Below are 26,219 nucleotides of genomic sequence, written 5' to 3' on the forward strand. Positions count from 1 at the left end.
AGTCTGATGACGCTTTCCTTTGTACCTTTCTTAGACTGGTCTGTAAACTCTTAATATTCTAGATTGAATCTGGAATTTGATTTTAAAATAGTGGCCAGGTAGAAATGTCTTGTTGCTCTCTGGAGATTAATGGGAAATTGTCAGTGGAAGAAAGCTGTCTTTCTGAATTTATCTGTGCACATATTTAGAGCAGATGAGGGCAGTGAGGTGAAACAGTAGAATAATGGCCTGTAGTAAGGAAGACCTGACATGTACTTATTAGCCATGTGACCCTGAGTAAATTATTTTGCCCTATTTGTCTCAGTTTCAGAAGGAAATGCCAAACCATTCCAGTATCTTTGCTAAGAAAAACCTAAGTGGGGTCACAAAAAAAATGACATGACTGAGAAATGACTAAAGAATAAAGAACAGAAAAGCTTTCAGAGAGCATAAGTAGCACAAAAGCTTTGAGGGAAGTTTATTTTGACTGACATCGAAACAGCACCAACATTAAAAAAAAAAAAAACCTTAGCCACCTTCCCCAATATCTACATGTATGTCACTTGGTGCTGTAGAAAGAACACTGAACTTGGAGCCATGTAACCTGTTTGAATTCAGGCCCTGGTTCTTGGCACCACAATGGTTTTAGCTTCTCTGGGCCTCATGTACTGCATGTGGTCAATTAGAGGCTTGGACTAGATAATCTGATGAGTAAATTCCTCTTTTAGATCAAGGATTATATTGCAGGGGTTTTTAAACTCTTTTATTTCCATCACCAATTTTTACCAACAGTCTATAAATCCTATGAACTACTCAGAATGTTTTACAAGGCATTAAATAAAATATAGAAGATTTTTTAAAAATCATATTGGAATAAGTATGAAAATATTTTAAATGGCGTCGTAATGTGTTTTTGACAAATTTTGTAATGCATTTATACACAGATAATTAAAAGTTAAGTTTATTTTATTACTCATTTTAAGCATTTATTATTTATATTAAGTAAAAGTAAAAAGTTTATTTTTTAAAGGCATGTCAGTATGAAGGCTGTTGTTGACTATCTAGGAATAGAATGCAAAACTGTGGCATCATCTTTGACCAGGAAACATGAATATCCTTTCAGACATCTAAGCAGATTTGTTTTAATTTTCTTGATAGTCAATTCAGAAATATATGAATTAAAGTGCCATCCAAGTATGTATATGTGTATATGTTTATATATATATATATATATATATATATATATATATATATAGAGAGAGAGAGAGAGAGAGAGAGAGAGAGACAGAGAGAGAGAGACAGAGACACAGAGAGAGACAGGGACAGAGAGAAAAAGAGAAACAGACAGACAGAAAGACAGAGAGACAGAGACAGAGTCAAAGCTTTCATAACTTTGATTTAAAAGGTGTATATTGTTTTCTCTCTAAGGAACAACATAATTTCACAAAGCTTCGTAAATCAAACTCCAATTAATGTGTGTTTTTTGCATATTCATTTTGCCCCAAAGATCAATGCATTCTTTTATTTTTTATTCAAAATAGTTTATGCAAAAAAAGAAAACAGTCGTAAATTTATGAGCCAACTGTAGTGCCATCAAAATTGAGATAATTTTTGCAAGAAATCTGAAGTTTCTTGTAGTTCCTAGAATTCTCTTTTTAAAGAAGTAGACAGAAGAGTTTCCTTTTCCTCTCCAACTTTGTAAAATTCTCCCTTTAGAATTTGAAATTTTTCAAGGATTTGGGCACTTGTTTTTCAACCATAATAGCAGGTTAGGACAATTGTTTATTTTTTCATCAGCATTCTTAAGACTGAATTCTGGCCCTTGCATTGAAAGAGGTATCTAATTCATGTAGTTAAAAATAGTTACCAGTCAAGCAAAATGATGATAAAACACTTCTTTTAAAAATGGTCCAGGTGAGTTTTTTTTTTCTTTCAGAAATTTTCCCATTAATTTGAACAACTTCAAGTTGTTATCTTAAAAGACCGTGAAGTTCTATGCAACTAAATACACACACACATGCATACATACACTTTTCTTGCAAATCAGTTAAAAATTCAATGATCCCATCATAAGCAGCATCAACTTTAACAGCAGGAAGTTTTTGTGTTAACAAATTATATTATGGAGAGATTTTAAATGGCAAATAAAAGTAGTCGTGTTTTACAAGTTCTCCAAAGTTTTAATAGTTTAAATGGCTTTTTGTTCTCCTACTGACTCATTGTACATCACAGTAGATCAGGAGTCTTCTCCTCTTTAAGACTATGGCAATTGTTACTTGTGTAGTAACACAACTTTCTGTAGCTTCCTGGAGATATTTTCATTTTTACATTGTTTGTAGTTTTGTCATAAGTATTTTTAATGTACCTTATTTTTCAAAGAATAATAATACAAAGATACTCCCTGTAATATTGAATCATTAGACTGTAAGCTCATCAACAGCAGAAGCTGCCTTTTGTCTCTTTTGCTGTCCCCAGAGTATAGTACAATGTCTGCACATACACAATTCTTAATAAATATTGATTGATTAATTGATATTAACTCACATCATTTTGTGCATGCATGCTTTTGCTTTATAACAGTGTACAAATATGAAATCTAAAAAAAATAAGGGACCTCTTTACTCAAAGTATTTCCAGAACTTGTGGTGCCAGTTTCACTGGTCTGCCTATTAATATGAAGAAGTTATTTTTTAAATAAAATTTTGTAAATGAAACACTTTTTATTGTTGATACTTCGCATTTTTGATACTTTTGGTTTTCATTTTCAAAATCAAATTATCCAACGTTTTATCTGTCTTTTTCATAAAAAAGCTATGTTTTATTCTCAGTTAAATTTTTATATAATTTAAATTAGAGAGATTGCTGTAAAAAGAGATAAATCACACATTATGAAAAAAGTTTCTTTGGTTTAATAAATGGCATTTAATAAATTTGCATGGTAATTGGAAGCTAATTGTATATTCAATGATAGATCCATAATTTAGTAACTAATCATGAAATACCAGAATATGCCTAATTCCCAAAGAACTGACTCCCTTAGAACATGAGAACAAATAAGGCAAATTAACCAATAGGTGGAAAGTAGAGTTATATGGCAGTAGTTGATGCCTAAACCCTGTTATATCTATAACATAAAGAAATACATATAGGAATAGAAAAACCACAATGTAATAGTTTATTAATTGATCAAAGTAATAGCTAGCTGGGATACAGAAATTGAATCCTTTTTGTCTGGAATCATTTTTATCTGGAAACACTTTTTCATCTGAGTGCTGGTTCCATTAGAATCCCATGGCCCCCAGAATTCATATTCACTTTCTGACTTCTCTTATAGTGTTTTGGTTATTTACTGGTGTTCCAGATTTTTATTTCCTTTCCTGACATACATTCTTTTCACTCCTTTACTACTTATATCTCTCAGGCCCACTCCTGGTCCCCATATTTTCCTTTTGTATTCACACAATCATGGAAATAATTCTATCTTATCATTTCCACTTAGACTCCACTGATGTCTCATAAACCTACATCATTTTTCCCAGTCTCTCATCTAAGTTTTTCCTTATGTTTCCATGAGTGGTTTTCTGAATTTCCTTTATTAAAAATAACCCACATTTGGAACACACTTTTTCCTCTCTCCTTAAACTCTTCACCCTTCTCTATTATTTTTCCCGTTACCACCATGAAGCTCATGAAGACTACTAATTTGAAACATTGGGAAACTTTGGGAGGGGGGGGATTTGTTACACTGCTAAATTCCCAGTAAGAGGGATTTTCTTTGCTTTGTCATTTATTCTCGTTCATTGCCTGAGAAGAGCTGAGCCTGTCTCATCCAAATTATGATAAGGGGAAATTTCAACATCCTCACCTTCTCCACAACCCTTATTTTTATAAGTAATGAATGAGGAGCAACAGTCCCGATGAATGGGGTGAATATTTACTCCTTTAAAGATTAAGCCAATCTTATTAATCTACCACAGGCAGATTCATGGGAATTGACAAAGCTGTCTAAGAAACACTTTTGGGATTCAGTTTCTCTGCACCCAGCTCGTATAAATCTATAGGATTTTGAAATACATAGAAATTGTTGGCTATTCTCACTGCCTTTCATGATGTCTGATATAATCATTGCCCTCGAGACATGAGAATTGCACTCTACCTTATGACCTGTCACCTCACTAAGTTTCTGGAACTTTTGGAACCAAAGTGCCCTCCCTTGGCTACCATTTCCCTATTTATGTTAACACCAATATTAGTATGTAAACTTCTTGAATAAAGGGGCAGACTGGGGATTTTTCATTTACATCTCCATTACAGAGCATATATAGTGAGTACATAGAGTACTCAATATATGTGCTTATATATAGTAAAAAATCAATAAATTGTTTTTCCTTTAGTAATTATTGGTTTCATTTATTATCAACTAAAAAGGCTTAGGCTTTTCCATATAACATTTAGCCCTCACAGTTTGATGAAAAGCACTCAATTCTTCACCAGGATCTAATATGTGGGTATATGGAGGGGTGCTGCCTGAAATTCACATGTTTAAGTTGAATAATAAAGATTTTTTTCTGGACCACACCTTCTGCATAGCATTTTTCATCTCTGAATTTCTCAGTGTGTAAATAAGAGGATTCAACATAGGCGCCATCACTGTATAAAATATGGAAAATTCCTTGTCACTATTGCCAGCTCTGGGTGGAGGGACATAAGTGGAGATACAGGGCACAAAGAAAAGGAACACAACCATGATGTGGGAGCCACAAGTAGAGAGAGCCTTTCCTCTACCTTCTGATGAACATGTGCGAAGGTTATAAAATATGGCAATATAAGATGATACCAGAACCAAAAAGGTAACCAAGGCTACCATCCCAGTATTTGCAATGACTAAGCTACTAACAATTTTTGTGTCCGTGCAAACCAGTTGCAGGAGAGCTTTCACATCACATATGTAGTGATCAATCTGGTTAGGGCCACAGAAAGGTAAACTAAGAATCGTGAGTAGCTGGGCAATGGAATGCCAAAAGGCCACAACCCAGGCAAGCAGAATAAATAAGTTACATCTTTTTCCGGTTCATGATTATGAGGTAGTGTAATGGTTTACAGATGGCTATGTAGCGATCAAAGGCCATGGACACCAGGATGAAAATCTCAACACCACCTAGTAAATGAATACTGAAGAGTTGAGTCATGCAGCTATTGTAGGAGATATTTTTTCTTTTGGCAACCAAGTCCCTGATCAGCCTGGGTATGATGGTGGATGTATAACCCAAATCCATAAGAGACAAGTGACAGAGAAAATAGTACATAGGTTGTTGAATCAGATAACTATAGGAAATGGTAATGAGGACAATAGAGTTCCCCAAAAGGATTGCAAAATAACATAGCAAGAAGAATATAAAACTTAAAATCTTCATTTCCCTGTTCATGAATAGACCCACAAAAACAAATTCAGTGACATTGGTCTGCATTTTGATGCCTTTGGAGTAGCTGATGAATCTGCGGGGGGAAAAGATCATATGGAATCACACAGAACATCACAATTACCTTTGTATTTAATTGGAAACAAGGTTATTATGAGAAAAAAAACTAATCATAGTATTTTTAGACCAAGAACAACAGCTTTTTTAAATGTAGCCAGCACAGGGATGATTTCTACAAATAATTTATATTCCATTATCTTTTTTCATGATGTAAATCCATTTTATTCTATTCCTTCAAAACTTTAAGATAGCATTCAATGGCATGGATAGTTCAACAGACTGCTAAATAGGGTAGCAATTGAGCAAAAATGAATATTTTCCCCAGTGCCACTCATTACAAAAGGTTAATCAAAACATAATTGAACTTAATATAGCTATTGGTTAAGGAAAGCACAAGAAATTTATAATGTATGTATTCCATCTTACAAAGTGAATTAGAATGAAATATCAAATCTTGGTTATTGAAAATGTAGGTTACAAAAATAATAATATGACTGAAATTACAAAATCCCAAAAGAAAATTCACTAACAATTAAAAGAGTCAAAGAGGTTATTAAAGTCTTTAAAAGTCAGAGTGAAATTTCCCAATTAAGAACAGCAAAAAAGGAAACGAAGCACATCAAAACAATAACAGACTAGAAATTAAATGGGCAAAAGAAAAAATTCAGAAATACTATAAAAGGATCTCTAAGAATTTTTAAAAGTAAGATTGCCATTTCTGAAAGGAAATCATGGACTGAGGAATCAATGGGACCATTTGATGACTATTATGGGGCCAGGGTCTGAATAACCTTGGCAAGCTTCTGGGCAACTGGTATTTAGGAGATTGTGTTCAAAATTAAGTTGTGAGAAAGAATTAAAGAGACCAGCATCCTTTTCCCATCCCTCAGTCTATTTATAACTTTTGACTCTGTTTATGCTTTTCCCCTTGTATTTAAAAATTTTTTTCTCCATTTTCTGATTCTCCTCACCTCTGATCTCCAAAACTTTCATCATTCCCTCTCTGCCTCTGTTCCTCTGTCTCAGTCTCTCTCTCTCTCTCTCTCTCTCTCTCTCTCTCTCTCTCTCTCTCTCTCTCTCATTTCACTCTTACCCTTGCTCCCTTCTTTCCTTCTCACCACAGGACAACATCTAGTGTGACTTTGGAAAGAGAACAGAATACCTCTAAATTTCAGGTTTTTTTTTTCAAATACCAAAGTGTTAATAATGGCTTCCTGGTCCATCTCCCCTTTTATGAGGGTCACATAAAATAGTCTAAGAGAAAAGGCTTTAGTAAATATAATATAATTCACTATTGTAATTTTTATCTCTCTACAGAAACATTATCAACCAATAGCCAAGCATCCACAGAGGTCGTAAAGAATAAACTGGTGCATAAAGGGAATAAATTTGGTCACATTGTCTTAATATTTCTAGGTTTACAAAGCACTATCCTAGCTTCCTGATGAGGTAATCAGTGTGACTCTAATCATTCCTCAGGTAAAGACCTTTATCCTCCATCCTAGGAATGAAATTTGATAAGTTTCTGGAGAAAGCTGGTACAGCCATCAAGACAAGTGAATTTTAAAAGGAGAATGATATTACTAATAATGCAAATCGAAGCTGGTTTATAGAAGGGTGGTTGAATACTAAGTGGCTTGTGTGTGTGTGTGTGTGTGCTCGTGAGTGTGTGTATATGTTTGTGTGTATACATATGTGTGTATTTCCTTAGTCTATTTAACTCCTTATCATGTTAGGAATGAAAATAAGAATAAAAAATGAGAGTCAAGTGTTGATATCAGCAGCTTAACACACCACATAAATGGTTAAGGAGGCAGATGAATATGGAGATATGGTTTATATGTGAATGTAAAATCTTACATTGTCCCACATCAAAGTCAGATACATACCTGAGTGATCTTCTATCATAAAAAGCCAAGCCTATTACATGGAGTCATGAATTGGTGCTAGGACAAGCAATGCTGGCAAATATGGATTGATGAAACATCTCAACAGTAGCCTTATACATGTATATTTCATCACAAATTTCTTTCTTTAACTAGGAAGAGGTAGCCTTTTACATCATGAATCTCATTCTGTACACATTCTTTTCCTCCATGGTTTGGAATCCAAAGAACAAGCCATCATCAGTGTCATCACATTGGCAATATATACATATATGCCTTAAGCACTTCGACTAAATTATCCTCCAGGGAAACCTTACTGAACACTCTCTGAATTTATTGGCTTGTGAGCGACTAGTGGATGAACTCCCAGAGACATTTCAAAGATGTCAAAGGAAAACACTATTACAGTTAGAAATTACAGTTTGTTGCCTCAGAAGATCACTTTTTTTAAAAAACTTCCCAGATATACCCAAGGTTCTTTCATTAACACATTTCATTAGCCCTACCTTTGTCACTGAATTACCTGTTTTTATCATACTCCCTTTCCTTCCCTTCCCATGCCCAAAAGTTTATGAGAATTTCAGAAATTCTACTGTATATTCCACTTATCCTCATGATGATTTCTTTTAGGTGATGGGCATTAGGGAAAGAGGGGTTATAGAATATGCACAACACAGATTGTTCTTAATATTTGAGTTGTCCTCATTAAATATTTAACTCATATAGAGACACAATTGAGTATTTTAAAGGTAATCATAATTTTACCCCTCACAAATCTGACTGAGATTCTTGCTAACCTGGACAGATTGCTCACTGGATTGCCGATGAGGACTTTATCATAAAATTAAATTTATTTTTTTGTCTTCATCTTCCTAAATCTGACACAGTTGAATACCTCTCTTGTCTAATATTTTCCCTGCTTTATTTCTACAACAACACCCCATTCTCTTTCTCCTTTGCTTTCTCACACTATCATCCTTTATACCTTTTTGGACTCAGCTTATCTTCCATGCCCTGACACCTTAAAGTCAATGTTTCTCAAAGCTCCCATCTCATTTCACCATGCTTTATGCTATCTTACTTCTCAATATCATTTTCCTCATTACATCCACATGTCAGTTTTTTGCAGATGAACTCTATCCTACTATCTACTACTAACTATCTATTAACATCAAACATGACTTTTTATTTGGCTATAAAACATTTCCAATTTTTTTTATATAACTGGCAAATCTAAGTCAAATTGTCCAAAATGCAGGTTATCTTTCGTCCCAAATTTATACCTGAAAAAAAGTCAATCAATGATACCATTTTTATTCCATGGATCCATAATTGAAAAAAAACAGTTAATGACAGTTTCTTCATCTTTCTTTCTTATTCATTCTACTTCTGAAATGTCTCTCATATTCATGCCCTCCTATTCCCACTTTGGCTACCAGAACAGTGGCCTTCTTTATAGATGATTGGAACAACCTCTTGAAAAGCCATCTTGTCTCCAATATAATCCTATTTTACTCCTGCAAACAATCTTACACATAATTTATAAAGGTATCTTCATAGTAGAAAAATTTTATCATGTCACCCACCTACAGTTCAATGGATACGGACCTGACGGACCATACCTTTAAAGACTTGTATCACCCTTCCAGAAAAGGAGTCTATATTTTAGGCAAACTAGACTACTCACAATCCATATATTTCCATCCTCCCATTATTTCTTATCCCCATAGTGTCCTTCTCCATCATTTTTTCCTAAGAAGTTTTTTGTACCCTCAAGGCAGATTTCAAATATTGTGTTTATGATGGTATCTTTGATGATGCCATCAGAAATTGTGTTTCTTTCTTCACTTCTTATATTACACACTAATTTTTTATAATGTTATTCATAGTCTTCTGAAATGTAGCTATTGTAAATGTAATAATTATTTCTTTTTTTTCTTCTATCCTCCTTTAGTGAGGGAAGGGTATAATCAGGGAACTCAGAAAAATAGAATTTATTTCTTACCAGTACAATTGATTTACTCATAGAAATTTGGAGGCAAGTAAAAGACATACTGAGAGGTCAAATTCCCAAAACAAGTGTAAGCTTTTTTTTTCTTTTAGAGCTTTATTATTTGAATGTCTCTACATAAAACTTAAGGAATTAGATGGCATCCATGTAGCAAGGAATAAACACTATCCTGGTGTTCTTTTCAAAATGGGAGTCAATAGTCTTTTTTTAAAAAAATGCATAACATGTCTGCACATATATAATCTATATTATATTGTTTGCCTTCTCAGTGAGGGAGTAGGGAGGGAATGAGAGAATTTGAAACTCAAATTTTTGAAGACTTTTAAGAAGTATTTTTACAAGTAGTTGTAAAAAGTAAATATTTTCAAATAAAAAATGCAGGAAGCCATAAATAATTGGAGAAATATACTCCTAACTAGGTTATGCTATAATTGTAATCTCAGTCTGATTCTTACTAGCCTACACAAACTGCTCTTGGACATTAAAACCTAAATTAGTTTACTTATCCAGTGACACAGAGATCTAACTACCCTATGTGAATTTATAATCTAAACAAAACAATAACAAAAGTATTTGGTTAAGGTTGAAGTTGAGAATCTCAAAAAAAAAGCAACATTGAGAAATGAGGTGGTTTCGAATGAGCAGATCTCAAATGATATTACAAATAATCACCAAATCTATTTGGTGTTGGTTAAAAAAAACCTAGAAAAGTTGAATAATGAAACAGATTAGGTGCTAAGTATACAGAAACACAGGAACTCAGTATTATAATATTTGATGAAATGAAAGTCTTTAATTGCTGTAGTAGGGGCTAAATATTCAATAAAGAAATTTCTGGGTAAGCGAAAATACATCTAGTAGAAGTTTGGTTTACTAGCTGATAATAATAGCTACTATTTTACATAGAGCTTATTTTTGAGAGAAATTATTATGGTATTATATTAATATCTAATTATTAATTTGTAATTCAGAATTTTCTCTTGTTTCTTCATTAAGGCCTAGCTCTGGTCAAAGTCAGTGTGTAAAGGACATGACTGATTGATGAGACTACTCCTAGCCCTCAAGGCATATGCTCTTCAGTCTTGGGCAGGACACCACTCAACTAAGAGTATAAACAGAATCCAGTTTGGATGAGCCTGGGGAAAGGGAGCCCAGTGCTTGTACCCTTCCATTAAATTTTGGTCTTCCCCTAATTATGAAGGAGAAAACCAATGAGAGGAGGCTGGATGTAGATGGACTGCACTGTCCAGATTGCTGGCTGCTGCTGACTCTCATGATCAAGTCATGTTGTCAAGAGGAGGAGTTGAAGTCTTCTATACCACCACTTCGTTCAAGGTCTACCAATGAGGGTTAATTAACACTTATTAGGGGAATTCCACTTACAATGTCATTTAAGGCACTTAAGTTCTCCATTGGGGTTGGGGGGTGGGCCAGTCTCTTGTTTATTGACCACTGATTTCTTGATTGCTGGCTGGCCTAATTAATAAATTGATTATTAAGTACCCAGTAACCCTATGTCTTGTTTTTTTTAATTCATCTTATTATATATGAATATTATTTCATTTGGTCCTTACAACAAGCCTACAAGGTAGGTGCTATTATTATCCCCATTTTATCGACCAGGAAACTGGGGCAAACACACATTAAGTGACTTGTGCAGATTTAGTATCTGAATTTACATTTAAATATATGTATATGCATGTATGCATATATGTGAATATATGTGTGTATGTGTGTGTGCATGTATACATGTGTGTATGTGTATATATGCATTGGATACAAAACTATAACAAGTTCCACCTTTATAACTGGGGGGCTGTTACACTCATGACCCTTTTCCTGTTTCAGCATTTCAGACAGGGTGAAGGATAACACCCAGCATGGATACCATGAACTGTATGACTCATTTATTCAAGAATGGAATCTTGCTTCTCCTGATCTCAGTTTTACCCTATGGCCCTGAGAAATGGGTGTAGGGTACTTATTTTATCATTTTATTTGCTGTTCTCATTTTCTAGTTTCAGAGAATAATCTCCACAGGGTCTGGGAGTATTAGCCATGACTATTATATAAACCAGCAGTTTAGGAGGGACGTTGCTTTGAGCCAGCCCAGCAGGGAAGACTTGAGAGGTCAGGGTGCCTGGTACTTGAAGCCAACAGGGAGAATGGATTTGAAACTAGGGCTGTGCTATATAAGAGCTCAGCTAATCTATGAGCCTAATCCCATTCCCCCCCTCAGAAAATGAAATGGTAAAGAGATATGTTTATATATTCATTATTATACCTCTTTCTAAAAGCAATCCAATTGCTAATATTCAAGTAGAACTGGGGTACATGTAACCAGACTGACACTTCAGTGAAAACAGAGCCTAGATAGCTAAAATCTCATTAAAGATTCTGGAAAACCCTGGGAGAACCAATAAATGTACCATTTCTGTAGGCATTCTGGAACCTGGGTAGTCAGTGTTATTTAAGGTAGTGTTTATTCCTGAAAGTTTTGTGATGCATGTACTTATTTCTTAACTGGATTGATGTAAAAGAAAAAAAAACACACATTGAAATTTATCCATTTTATTTGAATAACAAAGGCAATTTTCTGTACCATACCATTCGCATGGCATTCTTCATTTCTACATTTCTCAGTGTGTAAATGAGAGGGTTCAACATAGGTGCAATCACAGTGTAAAACACTGAAAACTCTTTGTCATTATTTAGGAAATTGGGAGGTGGGATATAAGTGGAGATACAAGGTAGAAAGAACAGAACAACAACCATGACATGGGAAGCACAAGTGGAGAGGGCTTTACGCCTACCTTCAGATGAGTGCTTCCTAAGATTATATAATATGATGATGTAAGAGGCCACCAAGACCAGAAATGTTGCCAATACAACCATTCCAGTGTTAGCAATGACTAAAATACTAGCAACATGTGTGTCTGTGCAGGCAAGCTTTAAGAGGGGTTTTGAGTCACACATATAGTGATCTATTTGATTAGGGCCACAGAAGGGTAACCTCAGGATCATGAGTAGCTGGGCAATGGAGTGCCAAAATGCCACCACCCAGGCAAGCAGAATCAGCAGGTTGCATCTCTGCCTGCTTACAATTATCATGTAGTGTAAGGGTTTACAGATGGCAACATAGCGATCAAAGGCCATAGACACCAGAATGAACATTTCAACACCTCCCAGTAAGTGAGAAGTAAAGAGCTGAGTCATGCAGCAATTGTAGGAGATGGTCTTCCTTGTGGCAATTAAGTCACTGATCAGTCTGGGTACTATGGTGGAAGTGAAGCAAGGATCCATGAAGGACAAGTGCCAAAGAAAGTAGTACATTGGTTGCTGCATCAGATGGCTGGATGTGATGGTGATGAAGATAACGAAATTTCCCAAGAAGATCGCTAAGTAACACGCCAGGAAAATGAGAAAACATATTGTCTTCATTTCTTTCTTCATGAGAAGTCCCAAGAGTACGAATTCAGTGACATTATTATGATTTTCCATATATTGAAAGAAGATAATAGCTATCCAGAAGTTTAATTAACCTGAAAATATAGAGGTCATAATAAAGCCTAGCTAGCACCAAATTAATAATTCTTTATGAAGATAAAGTCAAATTCTACAACATTACTACATATGTTCTTAAATTTGATTCATTTTAAAACATTTTTAATGAGAGGATCAAAGATAGTCTTAATATTATCCATCCCATGGAAAATTTCTAAATTTCATTGTCCACCCAACATTTCCTTCTTTGCCAATGAAATACATTGACATCTTTAGTTTTATAAATATAATACCATTTTAAGAGATGACTATATCTTAAGAATACGCTAGCTGTGTTTTGACATCAATAGGACCATTTTCTTGGGTCTAGGCACCATTCAGAGTTGATCACGACATAATTAATTTTAATATATTTGATTAAGAAAAGAAAATTGAACAATAAAGAAGACATTTCCTTTCTTAGCCAATGGACATAAATCTAAATTTAGCTTTTTTATATGGGAATTAATTAAAAGTCTAAACATTAAGTACCAATGTGAATATTTTAAAACTATTCAGGAAGTTGAGGATAAATATATAGGGGGACATCAAAACCAAATATTGAATATAACAGACTTGCAAGGCCTTTCCCACCCCATATCTAAGTCAATCAGTAGATTAAATTAAATCAAATTATTCCTGGCTTTTAAAGCATCAAACAATAGTGAAGTGAGGAGACTACAGGAAAGATACACACACACACACACACACACACTCTCTCTCTCTCTCTCTCTCTCTCTCTCTCTCTCTCTCTCTCTCTCCCTCTCTCTCTCTCTCTCTCTCTCTCTCTCTCTCTCTCTCTCTCTCACACACACACACACACACACACACACACGTAAAGTATACCAAACTATATGCTGACTAGAAATCATATGAGTAAAAATAGATTTTCCAGAAATACTTGTTAAACTTCTCAGAAACCAGGGGTGAGAATGTCAACAATATTTGGTTCCCTAGTAGTTGAAGACTCTTAGAATAGGCTGGAGTGTCCTGCAGACCTCAACTACTAGGGAACCAAATACCATCCAACACATTATTCCACTTTTCAACAATATTCAGGAAGTTTTTGTCCTTATATTGAAATCAGAATGTCTCTTTGAAACTTATATGCATGACTTCTAATTCCATCCCACAAGACTTATAGTAATTCTTCTTCCTCAAGTTACCCCTTCATATAACTGAAAACGCTCGCGATATCTTCTTTTATTCACAGTTAAATATATCCATTAATTTCAGTGGATGCTGTTATGGCCTGACATTGATGTTTCCCATCATACTGATTGTTCTCTTCTGGGCATTATATTGTTTTATCAATTTCATTTTTCAAAAGGAAAACCAGAACTTTGCCCATTATTCTAGATTCTAAAATATAGCAGCATACGTGCCCATGCAAGCAAGCTTTAAGAGGAGTTTTGAGTTACACATAATTGAACTATTAGGTCAGGACAATGAAAAGAACCTCAGGATGGTGAGTAGATGTACACCATGTAAACAAGATCAGTGTGTTACATCACTGTCTGATGACATCCGTCATGAAGTGTAAGAGTTTACACATGGTGACATGGCAATCAAAGACCATGGATACTAGGACCAACAGCTCAACACCTACTAGGAAATGAGAAGTAAAGAATTGGGTCATACCTCCATCAGACTGAGGCAGCACTAAGGAATTGTTTCTAAGATATCTGCCTTTGTCAGAGATGGTAACCAGATACAGTTTTTACTAACTCTTGGGCATTTTGCTTTCTTCAAAATATTGCTTAATTGTTGTACTTTGTATATGGTAGGAGTTTAATGGATATATATGGAGTTATTGCTGATGAAAGCATGTACTCTGGGCTGAGTTCTGTGATTGTACTAGGTGAGATATGGTAGTTATAAGGCTTACTTATGGAGCAAACAGGACTGATTTACCATCACAATGTTATGGAGGCAAGATTAATTGAGGATTCCCTTACCACTTGGAGGGCATGATCTGGTTATAGACAAGAGAAAATAAATCTATGAACATCTGCTGCCATTTGAAATGAATGCTTAATATAGCTTCTGTTCAATTTCTCCCCAAAATTTCAGTCCTCCTCCAAGTGTCCTGAGAAAATTCAACTGGAATCAAGTGTAATGTTACCTAGGCTACCTTTCACTGAATAATCTATGTCCTGACCTGCGGTGTCTAAAAGATTGGAGGTAGACAGAAACACTGAATTGCTGAATGTAATACAGGAGGAAAAAAAAACACTGAAGAATTTCTTTTGCACATTTCCCAGCTGTATGTCTCATATCTCTGTAATAGATCTGACTGTGATTTATTCCAAAATGGTGAATCATACATTGGACTTTGCTGTTAGAAGAGAATTTAGATGTCATCAAATCTAAATCCTTCCTTTTAACAGATAAGAAAACTTAGGATCACATAGTGAAGTGATTTGATAATTGTCATAGCTAGTAAGCAATGGAGCTGTACTTCAAAACTAGGTTCTCTGTACTCAAGTTCAATGTCTTTTTATCAATATATTTTTCAAAGTTCCAAAGAGAGAAATGGTGAGATAAATACTAGTTTCTCCTGTTAAAATATTTTAAAAGCTGTCAATGGCATAGAGCAGGGAAAGCAATTCACTTATAGCTACAATGTTAGATTTGGAACACTAGTTCTGTGTTCTTCCTTCCTTCCTTCCTTCCTTCCTTCCTTCCTTCCTTCCTTCCTTCCTTCCTTCCTTCCTTCCTTCCTTTCTTTCTTTCTTTCTTCCTCCCTCCCTTCCTTCCTTCCTTCCTTCCTTCCTTCCTTCCTTTCTTTCTTTCTTTCTTCCTTCCTTCCTTCCTTCCTTCCTTCTTTCCTTTCTGTCTTTCTTCCTGCCTCCCTCCCTTTCTTTCTTTCTTTTTCCTTTCTTTCTTTCTTTTTTCTTTCTTTTTTTCTTTCTTTCTTTTCGTTCCTTCCTTCTTTCTTTCTTTCCTTCTTTCTTCTTTACTTCCTTCCTTCCTTCCTACCTTCTTCCCTTCTTTCTTTATTTCTCTCTGTCCGTTCCTTCCTACCTTCTTCCCTTCTTTCTTTATTTCTCTCTGTCCCTTCCTTCCTTACTTCCTACCTTCCTTCCCTTCTTTCTTTATTTCTCTCTGTCCCTTCCTTCCTTCTTTCCTTCCTTCCTTTCTTTCCTTCTTTCTTTCATTCATTCTTTCTTTCTTCCTTTCTTCTTTGTCTCTCCTTCCTTCCTTTCTTCCTTCCTTCCTCCCTTCCTTCCTTCCTTTCTTTCTTCCTTCCTCCTTTCCTTCCTTCCTATCTTTCTTTCTTCCTCCCTCCTTTCCTTCCTTCCTTTCTTTCTTTCTCCCTCCCTCCCTTTCTTTCTTTCTTTTTTCTTTCTTTCTTTCTTTTTTCTTTCTTTCTTTTTCTTTCCTTCCTTCTTTCTTTCTTTCTTTCTTCTTTACTTCCTTCCTTACTTCCTACCTTTCTTCCCTTCTTTCTTTATTTCTCTCTGTCCCTTCCTTCCTTCCTTCTTTCCTTCCTTCCTTTCTTTCCTTCTTTTATTCATTCTTTCTTTCTTCCTTTCTTCTTTGTCTCTCCTTCCTTCCTTCCTCCCTTCCTTCCTACCCCTTCCTTCTTTTCTTTCTTTCTTTCTTTCTTTCTTTCTTTCTTTCTTTCTTCCTTTCTTCTTTCTTTGTCTTTCCTTCCTTCCTCACTTCCTTCCCTCCTTCCTTCTTTTCTTTCTTTTTTTTCTGTCTTTATCTCTCTTTTTCCTCCTCTTCCTCCTCCTCCTTTTTCTACTTCTCTTCTGCTTCTTTTTCTTCTTCTTCTCCTCCTCCTCCTCCTCCTCTTCTTCTTCTTCCTCTTCTACTTCTTCTACTTCTTCCTCTCCTCTCTTTAAGAGGGTGATAGAACAGCTAATATTTGACAACGAACTTTGAAATATATTAAGCACTGTGCTACTGTAAGGATCAGTGATTCTAATTGAAACTATGTCCATCTAAGTGCCTCCTTTACTGCCTTAGAAAATCTATTAGAGGGCAAAAAGTAAACCCTAAAAGAGAAAATAATCATATTTCCATAACATATGACAGCTTTACATAGCATGGTTTTCATAATAACCCTTTAAGTTCTATATTTTATTGTCACTCACTTTGTCCCTCATGAGTGAAGGCAGGGAAGTGAGGAAGGGTTCAGTGACAGACTATGTATGGGAAATAGAGGAACATAATTTTGAGCAATATCACAGTATAGAGAATGGGGCCAGTGATTGTATTGAAATGACCCAGTTAATATGTCATCCATGTTTATGATCTGGCGCAAATCTCTTCCAAAACCACTAAAGAGTTTTCATTACTCAATCTATGAAGATGATGATTTGAGAGAAAAAGCATATAAATATACACAAATTAGAGAGAGATTTCTGATATTAGCAGAATGTTGTTGTTTATAGGAAGGGGATATTAACCTGCAAACCATGGACACATTTAAGGATGCCTGGTGATGTTGGATGGAGAAAAATACATCTTTTTAAAATATAATTTTTCCCTTGGTAATCTTATGAATTGTATTTTATGTATTTAACAACTTTATTCTCAGGTGTTCACAAGCTTTTCCAGACACAAAAAGAGGTTAAAAATTCCCTGGTCCAGGGAAAACCCAGGGTTCAAGGCAATGAAAATAAATACAACCTGGAAAAGAAAATAAAGGTACCATGACTTCAATTATGCTACGCTATAAGAACCCAAACCTAGAGCCTGAAAAGCTGGACTGATACCTGAGGAGGCATTGTTGGCAAATATCGATCTGTGGGGTCCAACACAATGGCCGAAAAAATCTCCAAAAGGCTTTCTCTCAACTTGAAGGAAGCTGATTTTTTTTTCATGGTGTCTGTGACTCATTAGGATAGCAAGTAGGCTCAAGTTCTATAGACAGATCCTTTCAGTCTTGAACTGAGTCCAGAAAAATATCAGTCATTCAAAATCACTGTCTCCACATTAAACCTTTGAAGAAAAGTAGATTCCAGGAAAAAGTCCCTGAATATTACTTGAATTTAAAGGTATATTAGAGTCCAGGGAGATGGACTCCCAGAGGCTTTTCAAAGCAATCCAACATGTAGACTATTATCAACAGAAGCAATCTTTACTGCTTGGTTAAATTAAATTACTCTGTTATTTTTCAGTGATGATTAGGCTGCTTCATTAGTCAATACACATAGCAGTAAGCCAAAATTGTACTTTGATGTTCATTTGCTTTCTGTTTACTTCCTGGGTAGCATGTCATAAGTACTATTAAATATTGGGTCTGCCAGATCATAGGTGTTTACTGAGTATTAGAAATACACAAAATGGATACTTCTACTATCTGAGTATATCCCAAAATTATATGTGACATCTAGGAAAACATTATGGACCTATTTGTAGAATCTACTCTATTCATTACCTTCTCCTGCATCTTATCATCAGGATCCTCCTATCCCCAAGTAGATATTAGCATGATCCCAATTTTAAGGAATTTCCCTTTAGTTATCTGCTCCTAGTGATTTGGTAATCTTTTCTATTACCATAGTAAGAACTATTAGCTTGATGCAAACTTCTTCCAAAATGCAAATTTACCCAATAACTTTCCTTATCTCAATTCCTGCATTTCTAACCATGTGCTGGATAACTCCACTTGGATTTCCTAAAGACATCTCAAACTCAAAATGGCCAATAAAATCATTAACTTTCCCCTGAAACCATTCTTCTTTGTAAATTTCCCTCTTCTCAAAATCATTTTCCTAGTTACTTTTTTAACTTGTCTCTTTTCTTTGCCCTTCCTAATCCTCCCCGTCTGATAATATGCCCAATCTTCTCAATTCTGTCTCCTACACATCCCTTTCATCAGTACACTTTTTTCTACCCATACCATAGATAGTATAGTTCAGACCTTTTACCACCTCTTGCCTGAAATATCATGATAGTCTCCAAATGGATCTAGCTTTCTACATTCTCCTATCTCTTATCCACTCCTCAACTAGCTGCCACAGTGGTTTTCCAATGAAATAATTCTGAGTATACTATTATTCTCACCAAAAAAAACTTCAGTGGTTTTCTATGACTTTTAAAATGTCTATTTGACATTAAAGACCACCCAGCTTAGTCCCGCACTGTCTTTTTTTTCAGCCTCTTGTTGTGAATTCCTTAACCTCAAAGACCTTACTGTTTACTACATACAGCAGGGAACGCACCAGAGTAGCATAATAGAGGGAGGAAAACAGCAGATATGCCTTGTTATGAGAAGAACCTTGACTGGTGCTTCCCCTCTGCCAGGCTAGGTATCACCACATTATTCAAGCAGGAAAAGGAATGTTGTGATTCTTGCTCTTCCTCTTCATGTCATCCCTTTATATTTTGTACAAAGAGTAATTGAAGGACAAATAAGGTAGGTACATTTTATTTTTTTGCATTTTTGTCTCTGTGCATACTCATAATTTTCAACAACTTATATCTATTGTGGAAGATAAAAGAGTATGGCCAGGACTGTGTATTACCTCTTATTCCATCTGTGGTTTGTCTGCATGTGTGTGTGTGTGTGTGTGTGTGTCTGTGTGTGTGTGTGTGTGTTTAACACTGTTCAAAGTATGATAATTTATAACTCCAACATGTACTTCATCAGAAGAGTTAAATTCCTTAGACTCACATTTTGAGTGCCTGAATTGATATTTCTTAGGAAATGATGAGAATAATGATGATGAAGGTGATGGTGAAGGGTGGTGAAGTTATGTAAATAGTCACATAGCTAATAAATATTTTGGTAGGCTTTGAATTCAGGTATTTATGATTCCAAATCCAGCATCCCTTACACAGTTTTGTTGACTTCTTTTTAAGGGGAAAATCAGGGTTTCCCTAATTTCTAATGCCATTTTTACATTGTAGGAAATTTTTTTGAAAGGACAAATTTACATAAAATTTAGAGCAAACAAAATAGTGACAAAGGAACCTATCTCTTGAATTTCTTTTGTTCAAAGGCATCAGCAGAAAGCAAGGAAGAACAGATTGGAAAGTGTCATTTCTCTATTAAGTCTGCTCCTGTCTCTCTGCATTCTTTATTATTCCAGCGTTCTTTGGCTTTTCATCCTGGAAGATACCTACTGCCTTAGATAATGCCTTCCTCTTACTGGTCAGTTCCTACTTCAACACACATTTTAATGAATTATCCAGGCTAGCCATTTTCACTCCATCACTCTTCACTAGGCTCTGCTCTTTGCTCTTTGGAATTCCTTTCCTGCCATGCCCCTCTAGATGGATATAATTTTCCCACATCTTCTCTCTTCCCAAATTATCAGCACTCTTTTATATGCTGTCTTTCATCATTAGGATATAAGTTCCTTGAGGGCAAGGACTGTCTTTCATTGCACTGGTATTTGTATCCCAAGTGCTTTGCACAGTGCCTGTCACAGAGTATGGGCTTGGGAAATATTTGTGCATTTTTCTGATATACTTGATTATTGAAGAAAAACTTTGATTACTTCACAGTTGAGACAGAGGCTGGCCCTATGTGACAGCTCATTTCTTTGCCATTCCAAAAAGATGAACATATTCTGGATTTGGAATAAGGAATCATGTAAGAGAAGAAAATAAAATGATAGATTATTCTTTATGTTCATCCTTTCCACAATACACTATTTGTGAAGTGACTGAATAGTACATAGCCTGGTGCCACACACCAACAGTTTTACAAAGTCTTGATAAAGATATATTCCTGTTTTTTACTTTGGACTTGATGATTTTTTTTAAGAATAGTAATTACTTGTTGATGTGGAGGGACGACATACCTTTGGTGACACAATACGCATTTCTTCACCAAGGGCATAAAGAGGGAAAAATAAAATTAAAACTTATCTTTATATTTAAATATCAATGACAATTGGTTAGTCCACACCTTCTGCATGGAGTTCTTCGTCTCTGCATTTCTCATTGTATTGGTGTGAGGATTCAGCATGGGTTCAACGATAGTGTAAAACATGGAAAACTCCTTATCATTTTTTCTGGCACCAGGAAGTAGAATATAGGTGGAAATACAGAGCACAAAGAACAAAACAACAACCATAACGTGGGAACCACAAGTGGAGAGGGCTTTGCGCCAACCTTCTGATGAGTGTTTTCTAAGATTGTATAATATGACAATGTAAGATGCCACCAAGACAAGAAAAGTTGTTAATACAAACATCCTAGAATTGGATATGACTAAGATATTAGTAATATGTGTGTCTGCACAGACAAGTTTTAAGAGGGGTTTAACATCACACATATAGTGATCTATTTGATTAGGGCCACAAAATGGCAAGCTAGAGACAATAACCATCTGTGCAATGGCATGCCAAAAGGCCATGCCCAGGCTATCAGGAACAATGTGTTACATCTCTGTCGATTCCCTATGATCATGTAGTGTAAGGGTTTACAAATGGCAACATAGCAATTGAAGGCCATGGAAACCAAGATGAACATCTCAACAGTAGCCAGGAAGTGAGCAGTAAAGAGTTGAGTCATATAACTAATAAATGGAATTATTTTTCTTTAACAACTAAGTCCCTGATGAACTAAGGGACTATAGTGGATGTTTATGCTAGATTGACTAAAGGTAAATAACACAGAAATTAGTGCATGGGCTCTTGGATAAGATGGCTACATGTGATGGTGATAAAGATGATAAAGTTCCCAAGGAAAATCGCAAAATAGCAGAACAAGAAGATTAAAAAACACATCATTTTGAGATCCTGGTTCATGAAAAGTCCCAAAATAACAAACTCTGTTACATTGTTCTGATTTTCCATGTATTTCAAATATTTTATTAACATCTAGGAGAATGCCAATTTATCTAATTAAATGGAATAGGATAAATTATCACAAGCATCATGGTCTATATAAAGTTTATCCCCAGATTATTTAGATATATAATGCATGTAAGCAGAGTGGCCTTTGTTTTCTTTGAGTGACTCAGTTTATCTCATTGAGCCTTGCTGGGTGCTGGGCCCCAGGCCTGGAGCCCTGTTAGGTTTGGAACCTTGGAGGGGTAGGGCTAACTCCAGGGAGGGCCTAGTTTACATGTCTGGGATAGAAGAGGCTTTTTCCCCTGAACTAAATGAATGCTGTCTGTATGTTGGATTGAAGTAAGCTTGTCAGCCCCTTCACCTTGCTTCCCTTGATTAAGCAAATCAAAAGAACCTGTGCTTTCCCGGTCAACCCCTTCACCTTGCTTAAGCAGATCGAAAGAACCTGTGCTTTCCTGGCATGCCGGCAGAAGCTGTGGATGGATCTAGCTGGATGGTTAAAAACAGCTTCCGTTGGAGCCAGAAGCAGCTGCAGCCAAAGCTGAAGCAGGAGCTGCTGGTAGCAGAGCTGACCTACATGTGCATCGAGGAGTGCTGAGCAAGGACTTGAGGCCAGTGGGTAATCTTTTTACCATAGAGGGGAAGCATGTATATGATTTTGCTTTATACCATCATGCTTCTCTGTGGCCTCCTGGTTACTCTTGTGAGGCAGACTTATTGGGCCTGGAGGCTTTGGATGCAAATATCAAAATGGAGATGCTGGTTTGTGGGTCTGTTACTCTGGAGCTTAAATACATGCTTTAATTCTTCTGCCTCCTACCTTGAGAATTCCTTATATCCTGCAGTTCTGAACCTTTCAGACATATATATGATTCTCTTTGAAATTATAAATTCTGCCTTCATAATACAATGCATTATTTGAGTGAATCATTATATACCTTTAAATTTGGGAAGATCATGGAATATATTTTTTTCAGCAAAATACTAGAAACTCTTTGAGAATTAGGTAGGTCAATAGTATTCTTGCCCATGCTACTAAAATCCCTTTATGCATGTGGTTTGTTTTTTTTTATTTTCTCATATAATTTTCTTTTATTTCTTTTATATGAATGCTGTAATCTCAAAACTAGAGCTGGAATAGGTTTGATTTATGCATAATTATGCTTTTTTTTTCAGGCCACTTCACTAAGAGTCAAATAACAACTTAAAACAGACCACAATTGTATAACATACAATTATGCAAAATACTGTTATACCTAACAGAGAGAAATGTCTTCATTACCTTTCCACTTCGAACAAAAGAATGAAGTTTAAGTGGGTTTGAGATAGAAAGTGATATATTAGAGTTCTTCAGGTTTCAAAAAAAAACATGTTTCAGAGGCTTTCTGATCCATTTCCTCTTTTGGGGGGAGGAGAAAACACACACATACACAAACATCACATAAACACACAACCAAGAATTTATATTGTCACCTGGGCAGGAAAGAAGTGAGGGACAAGCATCATTACTTTTTTCTAACATAAAGAATTTGAGGTTTTGGTAAAAAAAATAGATACTCACAGGTTCAAAGGGACTATTAAAATTTAGAGATATTTACAGCTGAATACATTTTTAATTAGATTTTTTATTTTTATAGCACTTAGTTTTACATGTTCTTGAGTTTCAAATTTTCTTCCCTTCCATCCCATCCCTCCTGCCTTACAAGATGTCATGCAGTCTGGTATAGATTCTACATAGACATTTGCATTAAACTTATTTACACAAGAGTCAAGTTGCAAAGAAGAATTATGACCAATGGGATGAATCATGAGAGTGAAGACACAAAACTAAAAAAAAAAAGAGGAAAATAAAAGAAAGTAAATAGTTTGCCTCAATCTGCATTCAGAATCCATAGTTCTTTCTCTGGCCTGTAGGTAGCTTTTTTCCATCATGAGTCCTTTGGAGCTGTCTTTGAGCCTTGTATTGCTGAGGAGAGCTAAGTTGGTAAAAGTTGGTCAACAAGGAATCAGTATGTCTGTGGTTGTGTAAAATGTTCTCCTGGTTCTGCTCTTCTAACACAGCACCAGATCATGTAGGTCTTTCCAGGTTATTATGAAGTCCATATCTTCCCCATTTCTTACAGCACAGTAGTATTCCATTACATTCATAGACCACAACTTGTTCAGACATTCCCTGATTGAGCAGCATCGCCATAATTTCCAATTTTTTGCCACCACAAAAAAGCAGCTATAAATATTTTTGGAGACACATGTCCCTTTCCCACTTTTGTGATATCTTTGGGATATAGCCCTAGGAGTCAGTCGTATTGCTGGGTCAAATGGTATGCACATTTTTATATCTCCTTGGGCATACTTCCAAATTGCTCTCCAAAATGGCGATATCAGTTCACAACTCCACCAGCAGTGTAACAGTGTTCCAATTTTCCCACATCCTCTCCAGCATTTATCATTTTCTTGTTTCATCATTTTAGCCAATCTGACAGAAGAGATGTTTTGATTTGCATTTCTCTAATCAATAGTGATTTAGAGCATTTTTATCATATGAATAGAGATATCTTTAATTTCTTTTTCTAAAAACCGCCTGTTCATAACATTTGACCATTTCTCCATTGGGGAATGATTTGTATTCCTATAAATTTTACTCAGTTCCCTATATATTTTAGATATGAGGGCTTTATCAGAGACATTGGTTGTAAATATTTTCTCCCAATTTTCTGCTTCCCTCATAGTCTTTGTCACATTGGCTTTGTTTATACAAAACATTTCAGTTTAGAATGATCATAATTGTTCATTTTGCATTTTGTAACACTCTCTGTCTCTTGTTGGGTCATGAATTCTTCCCTTTCCCATAAATCTGACAGGTAAACCATTCCTTGCTCTCCCAAATTGCTTATATTATCAACCTTTATTCCTAAATCATGTGCCCATTTTGACTTTATTTTGGTATATGGTGTAAGATATGGGTCTATGCCCAGTTTCTGCCCTACCATTTTCCAATTTTCACAGCAGGTTTTTGTGAAATAGTGAATTCTTAGCCCAGAAACTTGATTCTTTGGGTTTACCAAACATTAGATTGCTGTAGTCGTTGACTGCTGTGTCTTGTGTACCTAACCTATTCCACTGATCTACCACTCTGTTTCTTAGCCGGTACCATTTAGTTTTGAGGACTGCTGCTTAGTAGTACAGTTTAATATTTTTTATGGCTAGGCTACCTTCCCTAGCATTTATTATCATTAGTTCCCTTGATATTCTGGACCTCTAGTTCTTCCAGATGAATTTTGTTTTTATTTTATTCAGATCTGTATAATATTTTTTTTTTGGTAGTTCAACTGGTATGGGACTGAATAAGTAAATTAATTTAGGTAAAATTGTTATTTTTATTATATTAGCTCAGCCTAACCATGAGAGATGGATGTTATTCCATTTAATAAGATCTGACTTTATTTGTGTGAGAAGTGTTTCATAATTTTGTTCATATAGGCCATGGGTTGTCTTGGCAGGTAGACTTCCAAATATTTTACAGTGTCTACAGTAAATATAAGTAGAATTTCTCTTTTTATCTCTTGTTAGTAATATATAGGAATGCCCAGGATTTATGTGGGTTTATTTTATATCCTGTAACTTTGCTAAAGTTGTTTATTATTTTTTACTTGAATCTCTAGGATTATCTAAGTAAATCACCATATCATCTACAAAAAGTGATAACTTAGTTTCTTCTTTGCCTATTCTAATTTCTTCAATTTCTTTTTTCTTCTCTTAATGTTAAGCTAACATTTCTAGTACTAAATTGAATAATGAGGGTGATAATGGACATCCCTGTTTCACCCCTGATCTTACTGGGAATTCATTTAGCTTATCCCTATTACAAATAATGCTTGCTGATGGTTTTAGGCAAACGGTATTTGTAATTTTAAGGAAGACTCCATTTATTCCTATGCTTTCTGGTGTTTTTATTAGGAATTTGTGTCATATTTTGTCAAAAGCCTTTTCTACATCTACTGAGATAATCATATGGTTTCTGCTAGTTTTTTATTGATATGATCAATTACGCTGATAGTTTTCCTAATATTGAATGAGCCTTGCATGCCCGGAATAAATGCTACCTGGTTATAGCATATTATTCTCATGATAAGTTGCTGCAATCTTTTTGTTAATATTTTATTTAAAATTTTTGCATCAATATTCGTTAGGGAAATTGGTCTATAATTTTCTTTCTCTGTTTTGACTCTTCTTGGTTTAGGTATTAGTACCATCTTCGTGCCGTAAAAACAATTTAGTAGGACTCCTTCTTCACCTGTTTTCCCAAATAGTCTATAAAGTATGGGAATTAATTGTTCTTTAAATGTTTGGCAGAATTCATATGTAAAACTATCTGGCCCTGGAGATTTTTTCCTGGGGGAGTCCACTGATGGCTTGTTCAATTTCTTTTTCTGAGATGGGGTAATTTAGGTAGTTTACTTCATCTTGTGTTAACCTGGGCAATTTGTAATTTTGTAAATATCCATCTATTTCCCTGAGGTTATCAAACTTTGGGGCATACAATTGGGTAAAATAA

At 35.3% G+C, this 26,219-nt stretch overlaps 2 protein-coding genes and 1 pseudogene across 2 annotated transcripts; all 3 read right to left on the reverse strand.

Moving 5' to 3' along the window:
- Positions 1-4,513: 4,513 nt before the first annotated feature.
- LOC118855010 (olfactory receptor 4P4-like) lies at positions 4,514-5,495 on the reverse strand. Its single transcript, XM_036765153.1, is given in 2 exon segments — positions 4,514-5,038; positions 5,040-5,495. Coding segments are annotated over 2 exon segments (981 nt in total).
- A 6,432-nt stretch (positions 5,496-11,927) lies between these two features.
- Positions 11,928-12,857, reverse strand: LOC118854320 (olfactory receptor 4P4-like). Its single transcript, XM_036764677.1, has one exon. The coding sequence runs from the start codon at positions 12,855-12,857 to the stop codon at positions 11,928-11,930; it is 930 nt and encodes a 309-aa protein (XP_036620572.1).
- Positions 12,858-20,724: 7,867 nt separating this feature from the next.
- On the reverse strand, positions 20,725-21,667 carry LOC118855011 (annotated as a pseudogene).
- Between the last annotated feature and the right edge of the window lie 4,552 nt (positions 21,668-26,219).

Source organism: Trichosurus vulpecula, chromosome 6, assembly GCF_011100635.1.
Source record: "Trichosurus vulpecula isolate mTriVul1 chromosome 6, mTriVul1.pri, whole genome shotgun sequence".
NCBI classification, from domain to species: Eukaryota; Metazoa; Chordata; class Mammalia; order Diprotodontia; family Phalangeridae; genus Trichosurus; species Trichosurus vulpecula.